The sequence below is a fragment of the Gymnoscopelus braueri genome (genome assembly GCF_963280865.1).
Source record: "Gymnoscopelus braueri genome assembly, chromosome: 23".
Taxonomy (NCBI): Eukaryota; Metazoa; Chordata; class Actinopteri; order Myctophiformes; family Myctophidae; genus Gymnoscopelus; species Gymnoscopelus braueri.
The window spans coordinates 14549888-14559935 of record NC_137625.1 but is presented as its reverse complement, the minus strand read 5'-3'; the positions used below and the strand labels follow the sequence as shown (position 1 = coordinate 14559935).

The window sequence follows — 10048 nt, the reverse complement described above, 5'->3', positions numbered from 1 at the left end:
GAGCACTTTAACATACATCAGCTATTTGAAAATAGCAGATCTACAAGCTCACATGATGCGACGCGTTGTGAGCTTGTAGATCGGCTATTTTCAAATAAAATCTTGCAGGGAAATTATAATAAGCAGATCTGGCAACCCTGACTCCAACAGGAAACGGTCCACATCAGTTGGTGTTTGAATAGCATCAACTTTATGTATCAAAAATTCTAAATGACTGACAGTGCCTGGTGTCTGAATAAAAAAACAAAACAAAAAACAGACTAGAATATAAAAATAAAACATCACACCACATAAACAAATCAAAGTGTCTCTATTCAGTCACACAGATCGTTGCTGTTGGGGCAGAAACCGTGTATCTCCATACTTCATAACTGTATACCCTACTATGGTATCCACTATTTTAGAAACATTTTCTTTAACCCATTAAGACCGGAAACACATCTGTGTGTCATTTTTAGATTTCTTTGGCTATTCAAAAATAGCAGATGTACAAGCTCATAGCGCGGCACGAGTGCCGCGCAATGAGCTTGTACATCTGCTTTTCTTTGGAAAATTGTGAAAATGTGTGCAAATCTTTGAATATATATAGTTTTTAAAGCAAACCATTGTAAAATATTTTGTTCCAGGGGACGCCCAAAGATTTGAGTTACAAATGTTCGCTTTACAAAATATTTTGGGGGTTCTTGACATGAAAAAAGTTTGAGAACCACTGATATTATAGCAACATACGTTTTTTTCAAAAAAAAACTGTTAGGATTTAGAAGACATTTGTAGAACCCCCCAGAAGCAAATATTTGAGTTAAAATGTTCACTTAAAAAATATATTAAAAGATGTACACAAATCTTCACGATTTTTCAAAAATAGCAGATCTACAAGCTCATAGCGCGCCACGCTATGAGCTTGTATATCTGCTATTTTTGAATAGCTCAAAGAAATCTAAAATGACACAGATGCGTTCCCCGTCTTAATGGGATAAAGTGAAAAAGGTCAATTGTGTCTAAGGGTTTGATAAATATTGAACCAGTGAAGTATTAACATGAGCTTGTGACTAAACAGTATCTACATTGGATCCATTGGAACACAGGTTCTTACCACCCCCCCCCCCTTTCCTGAAAAGTAATGGTTTTATGGACATACAAGGCTTGTGTGTAAAAACAATGTGCTCTGTGGTGTGTGTGTCAGGTGTCCTTGAGATCTCCATCCTCCTCCAGTCTTCTGATCTCAGTCTTCAGGTGGTTGATGTTCTCTCTGCTGGCCTTCAGTCTGTCTTTCAGCTCCGTGATCTCCTGGCTCGTTCTCTTCTTCGCCGTCTCCAGCTTCTCCCTGGTTCTCTGCTCCAACTCTGCAACTACAAGTGCGCACGCCCGCACACGCACACGCACACACACACACACACACTCCATCAATCCGTTTCTAGACTCTCAAATAATTGCGATTGTCAATTTCATTGTGTTTGGCCATTGAACATTGGAACATGTGAATAAAAAATACATTTCTGTTTGCCTTTTAGACTTCGTGATCAAAAATTGCACAGGGCAGAAATGACAAATAACTTAAATATACAAGTTTCAAAATATAAAAAAAAGGTACAAAATAAAAATAAATTAAACCAAAATATAAATATATACAGACATTTTTGACATATTTAAGAATTTTAAATATGTCACTTGTAAGTTGTAGATCTGCTATTTCTGCTTTTTTAAATATTTGAAAATGTGAAACATGGAAACAATTATGACGATTATGCAGAATTATCGATTATCTGAAATTATTGCGATTAGACGATTATGTAATAATTGTGACATGCCTAATGCTCATGCGCACACACACTCAATCTGTTTCTAGACTCCAGTGTGTGTGTCACAACAGTTCAACAAAAACACTGACGACCGACATAATGTGCGTTCAGTCCTACTCCTACAGTAAATGAATGATGTTTGTTCAGAGACTTTTTCCTCTCTCTCTGTGTGTGTGTGTGTGTGTGTCGTGTATACATACATTCAGTCTCATGTTTATAAGCTCCCAGGGTCAGTTGTCTGGAGGTGGTCAGTAGTTGTTGCATCATGGCCGTCGGATCCTGAAAGATCTGAGATGAAAGCGGAAACAAACGGCAATCAGCTGTCTGTCTATCTCTCTCTCCTTCCATCTGTTCATCCCTCACGGTCTCTCGAAGTCTATATTTCTTTCTCTGTCTCTTTCTCTCTCTGGGACATATTTTCACCGGTGCCTTACCCATTATCCCTAAACTTCTTTGCCATTTAAAAAGAAGGGAAAAAAATAATCAAATAGTTCAACTAACCGATCTACATCGACACATTGCGAGCTTGTAGATGTTTGAAAATATTTTTAAAAATAGTAAAAAATGGCAAAGAAGTTTAGGGATAATGGTCTCGCTCTCTCGCTCTCATAAAGTAGCATTCACTTCGCAACAACTGAAAGTAGCACGATATGATAAGACACAATTATCATATCGGCAACGAGTGCCGCGCTATGAGCTTGTATATCTGCTATTTTTTAATAGTCAAAGGTAAAAATGATTGTGATGCTATATTAACACATTTTGCTGGGGACCCCCTGGAACCCCAACAAGGACCCGTGGGGGTCCCTGGACCCCACTTTGAGAACCAACGCTTTAAATCATCTCCATGATGAGTTTTCCATATCACTGATTAACCACTTGAATCCTAGTGTCTCTATTCTGGGCAATGGGCATTTCGTAATAGCCGAACATTTGGCAAAAATAACATGACGTGTTGTGAGCTTGTAGATTAGCTATTTTCTCAATTTTTGGAAAAGGAAATAGTGATTGATTATTAATCGATTATTTTGTTAAATGACAGATTATCGAAAATGTAATTAAATAATACATTAAATTAACTGCAATTAACTGTTGCATTCCTACCCTGTCAACGAAGTATACAGGGTTTAAAATGTGTCTCATCAGAGAGTTTCATCATCTCACCATCTCATCATAGAACTCAGACACAACAGTCTTCTTAGGCATGGCACTGGAGTCAGACTGGAACAGCTTCAACAGGTGGTACAGCGTCACCTGACACACACACACACACACACACACACACACACACACACACACACACACACACACACACACACACACACACACACACACACACACACACACACACACACACACACACACACACACACACACACACACACACACACACACACACACACACACACACACAATATAGATAATGTGTTTCCATGCATGCGTGTGCATCAAGTGTGTGTATTTGAATGTGTCCACAATCCACATGTATAGTGAGCTTGCATGTGTGTGCATCTGTGTGAAATGTTACATGTGACGTGTGTGTGTGTGTGTGTGTGTGGGGGGGGGGGTAGTTCTCACAGGTCTCTCGTTGGGGTCAATGAAGAAAATCTTAACGACGATCTCAAACTCTCCCCAGCCTGTCTCCGTTATCTCATATGGAGGCTTAGTTACCACTGCAACGCAACGCAACACGCGCACACACACACATACACACAGGATCTGTTAGACACACTTTAACTTCACATACACAGAGAATATTGGCTGGAAGAAAAAAAAACGGTAACACATAATTTTCTTGTGATACTGGTGTTTGGTCAAAGATTTTTGTGAAAACATCTCATTAATTACTGCTACGTCAGCATTTTGTAAGCCCGATGTGTCATAGTTGAAAGGCAGCCACAGCAGTTCACTGCTGTCTGTGGCAGCATTTGGGCTTTCACAACTATTACATAATCGACTGATCGTTAATTATTTGAAATAAATCACAATTATCTTTTGCATAATTGTCAGAATTCATCTGTAAAAAATGCAATAGCGACGTGAGCTTGTAGATCGGGTGTGCTGCTGACCTCTCAGTGGATTGGCATAGCTCTCATGTAGTTTAAACTGGATCTTCTTCACATAAGCAGACATGTCCTGGAACATAAAGTCATGCCAAACACAATAAATGGTATTTCAACAGAAGAAAAAAAAGACTGCATGCATACAATAGATACACGTGATAATGCTGTGGTTAATGTATTAAAAATAATATTACTATTAAACCATTAAGACCGGGAACGCATCTGTGTCATTTTAGATTTCTTTGGCTATTCAAAAATAGCAGATCTGCAAGCTGTAGATCTGCTATTTTTGAAAAATCGTGAAAATGAATGCAAATCTTTGAATATATATTTTTTAAAGTGAACATTTGTAACTCAAATCTTTGCTTCTGGGGGTCCCTGGAACAAAACATTGTTCCATATGTATATATAATAAAGTAAACTGCTGGCCTCAGGTCTTAATGGGTTAACACAGTATATGTTTCTTTCTGTATGTTTTCACTTAAACATACCACTGGTGTATAATTAAATATTAATAATAATAATAATAAAGTACCTCGTTCCTGTATGGTTTGACATAAACAGACCACTGGTGCGTGTGACCATCCTCTTCTCTCTTCTTCCCAAAGTAACGAGCAACGTTACCAAACACTAGTTGCTTTACAATCGTCACCCCCTTTACAACACATAGAAATGATATGGAAAAATTAGATTAACATAAATATGTCTCCATAACTACCAGACCTATCTGTATTCGTGCATAAATAAATAAGCAAAGATGCTGGGTTTTTGGTAACTCATAACAATTCATTCATTTGTGTGGACTAGTGATGTGTCGTTCATGATCGATTCGTTCAAAAGAACTAGTTCATTTGCCGCGAACGTGAACGAGCTCGTTCACTTTCTGAAACTGTTCACGTGCGACGTAAAAAAAAACGCTCCCGCGATGGTGTTTTACACACATTATAAAACATACATTAACCACTTTAGCCCTATTTTATACCTAGGCTATTTGAAAATAGCAGATCTACAAGCTCACAACGCGTCGCATCACGACGCGTTGTGAGCTTGTAGATCGTCTATTTTCAAATATATTAGTCCTTTTACTTTTGTAAAAGTACTAGTAAAAGTACATTTTGATGCCAATACTTTTGTACTTTTACTCAAGTACATTTTGAACACTAGAAAATAGCGCTACTGAACGAGAATGTGAACGAATCATTTGAACGAATCATTGCCGTGAACGTGAACGAAATCGTTCGTTCACGGAAATGAACGTTTTTTCCCACCACTAGTGTGGACCGCCCATTAGACTCTAGTTACGGTAATAATGTTTTCTTTTTTGTGTGGCTTTTATGCCTTGCCCTTCATTGATAGGACAATAGACTGACAGGAAATGGGGAGATGGATGGGGAGTGACATCACATGCAGCAAAGGCCGTCGGCATCGGGACTCAAACCCGCAACACGCTGTCAGGCTACACTGAGCCTAGGTGCCTGGACCGCTACGCCAGCGGCCCAGGCCTACTGCACTATGTTCAACACTCAAATGATGAGTGAAAATATAGTTATATTAACTATGATATCAGTGGTGTAAAGTAACTAAGTACATTTACTCATACACAAGTACTGTACTTAAGTACAATTTTGAGATATTCTTACTTTACTGGAGTATCTCCAGTTTTCAGTTTATTACTTCTACTCTTCTACTTTTACTCCACTACAATTATTTGACAACTTTAGTTACTAGTTACTTTGTAGATTTATTATTACAAAATATACATTAATCACTTCAGCCCTACATACATTTCGTACAGTTGAAAATAGTAGATCTACAAGCTCACAATACGGCGCGATGCGACGCATTGTGAGATTGTAGATCTACTATTTTCAAAAGATTTTTATACATTTTGAAAACTTGTGAAATGGGACATTCTGCATTATGAGTACTTTCAACTTTTGGTACTTTAAGTACAATTTGATACCAATACTTTGGTACTTTTACTCAAGTGATTGATTGAATACTTTATTTAGAAGTTTGCAGAAAAAAGCACATGAAAGTACAGTTTAAATACAAGGTCAACTAAATAGGATTAAAAAGCCCATGAAAGCCATTGGCTTGTTTCAAATGGGGTCCTTTTGTACTCACTTCATAGAGACATTAAATGACAGACAGATATACACTACTATGCAGAACATCATATAAACAGTTTAGAAATGAAAAATAATAAGAAAAAAACGTTTACAAGGGCCAGTTTGTAATTGCAGCCACTTGAAGGTACTCTTTTAGGGCAGTTTTGAAGGAGAGTAGGGTTTTACACTCCTTCACTACTTTTGGTAGGGTATTCCACATTTTTGTTGCATAGCGGGAGAACGAATTCAACCCCTTGTTTGTGCCAAATCTGGTTTGGGGTAAATTTAGTAAGTTAAAAGGAAATGTTTAATTGCGGACTTTTACTTACTGCATTGCAGTATTGATACTTTTACTTAAGTAACAAAAAAAAAGTACTTTTTCCACCACTGGTGAAAACATAGTTATATTAATTAACTAATATTATAAATATAGCTATATTAACTATAATATTACAGTTATATTAACTATAATATTATAGTTATATTAACTATAAATATGGTTATATTAAATATAATATTATAGTTATATTAACTATAATATTACAGTTATATTAACTATAGTAATAACAATAACAACAAAGACTCTACCTTAACTCGACCCCCGGAATCTGGACCAAATTCAGCCATCTTTTTAAACATAGTACGTTACAGTAACTATATACTCCCGTTACTCCAGTAGTTAATACTCCAACCGACACTCAGCAACACTGTAGTTGTTTCTGTGAAGGTTTATTAATGTGTTTATCATAGTTTATCACATGTTTATCATGTTTATCATCTCTAAGCTTTGAGCATCCAGACAACACAAGCACCGGAACTATGCGTTGTGCATCGTCTTCATACGTCCGATAGGAAGAGAATGATGCTAAGACAAAGGTTCCGGCCTGGCAGACTTACACATCTTGCTGTATTTTTTGCATTCATTTGGGCCTTGCAAATGTTGAGAACTGGTTTAGACAATCCAAAAAAATGGAAGCAAGCCCAAATAACTACACTTTAGAAACAAGCCCAAAAAACTGCAACCACCAATATTTACAAGCAACTTCACAGAAAAACACGCCCAAAGTTGCTTATAATAAGCAGACATGGCAACACTGACCTAACGCCCAATTCATAGTCCACAGAACGACAGTGTCTCTCGCCCACAATATAATGAAAACTAGGTGTGAACAAAATACAATGAAAATAAAAACAAGGCTTTACAAAAAATTACAAGTGTCTGTCACTGGTGGAGTGTGTCCAAATTACGCCGCACTGTGTTGCAGACCCTGTTCCGGTCTAGAGCGAATATGAAAACGGCCCGTGTGTTTTGCGTGTGCAAATGACCGGATACAGTAGGCGGGACTCTACACCGGATCAGCGCACTGAACCGGAAAGAGAAACCAGGCTTTCCACGTGCTTTGAAAAACCTGTTTACGTCGGTTGTCACATGATATGTGCGGAAATCAGCTGCTGAGTCGCAGAAAGCCCACATTAGCAACATGGCGCTCAGTTCGAAAACTAAGGAGAAGCAGCATAAAGAAGACAATGTCGTCAAGCTTGTCACTCATGGGAAGGTTTCAGGACAGTTTTCTCAACACAGTTTCAGTAAACTATCTCCTCTCGTGCGCATCGCTTTGAAAGACATCACCATCAGCTGTCTGACAGCAGGACACGTTTTTCTGGGCTTCATCAGAAGTGGCCGATACATCCTGTCCTACACCAAAGTAGAATCAGAAGAATCAGATTCAGATTCAGATTCAGAAGCAGAAGCGCCGTTGTCGGGCTACAACTACACTCTGTACTGGTGGGAGTTTAACCTGCACAGTAAACTCAAACTGGTCCAACAGGTGAAACTCTTTGCAGATGTGGATGCTGAAGAACATGACCTGCTGAATCTTCATGTGTGTGAGTGGCCCAATGACGACTCCAACATTGCCATCTTTGGCTTCGATGCACAGAGCACCAGCACAGATCAGCTCATGATTAGCCTGGAGAAAATTGGGTATTGCCACTGGTTCGTCACCATTGCTCCCAACCCTCCATCCAAACCCTGCTCTAACTGCTCAGCCACGACCACACGCACAGGTAGTGGTGGTAAATGCCTGGAACACGGCTACGCGCTCCACGGCGAGTGTGAAGTGGACTGTCCCTTCCCCTTCCAGCCAGCCTTACAGCTGAAAAAGGACAAGGTCATCCTGTTGAAAGAAAGCAGAATGTTGGTGGCCTGTGCCATCTACCTGTGTCCAGCAGGTGAGCAGAGCCAGTCATGTCAGATGCTCTACGCCAAGAGAGCAGCTCCTCCATCAGGTCAACCCTCTTCTTCTGCTTCCATGCTACCTCAGGGTTCTGCTGAAGGCACACATCCATCCAACGGGTCCACTGCCTCGTCCTCCTCATCCTCACCAACCCTGCCCTCGGGGGCAGATCTCTACATCGACTATAAACGCCTCCACTACCACCTCCCACAGCCAGGGGCAGCGGGAGAGAGAATTTGTTTTTTACGCGCCACAGATTTGAATGGAAGGGACCAGAAGTTGGTCACCGGTGGTCCGCATGACGGACAGAGCTTGTGCGTGGAGGAGCTGGCGCTGGATATCATTGATCTTCTCCGTGTGTTGCTCCATGGTGATGTCGCCTGGAGCCCTCATGACTCTGACTTTGTCATACTGGAGATGTGTCCAGAGACCGACAAAGTTTTGATCGGCATCGCCCTGTTTAGGAGCCGTAAGGAGCGCGACATGCAGGTCAGCTGGGACCTCAGCACAGGGCTGTGCAGTGTCATTGGGGTCAGTGACCACACAAATGACCTCCCTTACGAGCGTCGTCCATGTCGTCGCCCTGTGATCTCTTCTCACAGGAAGTCCTGTGTGGACACAGTGATGGAGTGCTCTGTTCCAGAGAGCAGCTCCCACCACGTCAACATCATAGATGCAGATGATGATCTGCCCAAAAGAGTGTTGGCAGACACTGAGCGATGCACCTGGGTGACAACAAGATCCGATCCAATCCAATCCACTCCACTTTATTTATTTAGCACATTTTAAAACTTGTTCAGGGTTAACAAAGTGCTGTACAGAAAAAAACAAATACACTGGGAAAGTTAAAAAAAACACAGAGACAAAGCAAAACACAGAAGCAAAACATACAACAAAAGAAGCAAAATAAACAACAGAAAGAAACACATCACTGAAAATACGACGCAGCCGCGTCAGCAGACAGTGAGACAAAACATAGACCACCGAAACACTCAAACAGGGTCAAACGCCAAAGCATAAAGGTGGGACTTAAGGCGAAATTTAAAAGTATCGATGGTGGGGGCCAGTTTAATATGGGAGGGGAGCGCATTCCATAAAATGGGGTCTGCTAGATGACTGTATCGGCCACAAATTGATTTTTCTTTTTTGAATAAAAATACTAAATACACACATCGTTTAAGTGTAGAACGTAAACTTCATTTTTAAGCAAACCTGCTGTTTCTCATTTTGATACACTTTGAGTTTTGAGATATTTCAGTTGTTAAAGATGAAGATCTAGTTTGTTTTGAGGCTTTTTGTTTTAGTTTTGTACTGCATTACATTACTGCAGATGTCAACCAAGAGCTGGAGTGAACCATGTTTTATACATAATAAAGTTGTGCAGAGTTACTAATGTGAGTGTCTTCTTTGTGTTTGCAAGATCTGCAACTATATTCATTGAAGAGATCATTTCATCAACAGAGCGATGGTCTGTCAGGTTGTGTGTACACATGCATGTAACCACTTTATATCTGGCATCCCAATTTGGGGCATTTATAGAATATAGTAAAAAGAATCTCTCATCTACTCTTAACGCTTCAGGGCTTGAGTTTTGGCTATTTTCTCAATTATTTTGTGGTTTCTTTTTTTTCTATCAAAGAAAATAAACAAGCTATCTACAGTACATTCTACTGAGGGAGGAAGAATAACAAGACAAACCCCAATGCTCATTTTACTGATTGTTTCATCTTTTGTCATTTGTGGCTGCTGTGGGGTTCTAGGATTCAGCTACACTGGTGGTGTGGTTACTGGACTTTTACTTGTAGGCCTAACTGAGTGTTTCTAGATTGTAGTATTGA

General features: G+C 39.7%; 2 protein-coding genes across 2 annotated transcripts; one reads left to right on the top strand and one right to left on the bottom strand.

Annotated features, from left to right (window-relative positions):
• Positions 1-167: 167 nt before the first annotated feature.
• On the bottom strand, positions 168-6797 carry yeats4 (YEATS domain containing 4). Its single transcript, XM_080421321.1, has 7 exons — positions 6562-6797; positions 4398-4517; positions 3869-3935; positions 3378-3472; positions 2964-3053; positions 2000-2087; positions 168-1349 (listed from the first exon to the last, which is right to left on the bottom strand). The coding sequence occupies exons 1-7, from the start codon at positions 6610-6612 to the stop codon at positions 1180-1182; spliced, it is 681 nt and encodes a 226-aa protein (XP_080277447.1). The 5' UTR covers positions 6613-6797; the 3' UTR covers positions 168-1179.
• A 657-nt stretch (positions 6798-7454) lies between these two features.
• On the top strand, positions 7455-9651 carry LOC308079553 (DDB1- and CUL4-associated factor 15-like; the record flags this gene model as incomplete). Its single annotated transcript, XM_080421101.1, has 2 exons — positions 7455-8939; positions 9631-9651. 2 exons carry the CDS (start codon positions 7455-7457, stop codon positions 9649-9651), a joined length of 1506 nt encoding a protein of 501 aa, XP_080277227.1.
• Positions 9652-10048: the final 397 nt, after the last annotated feature.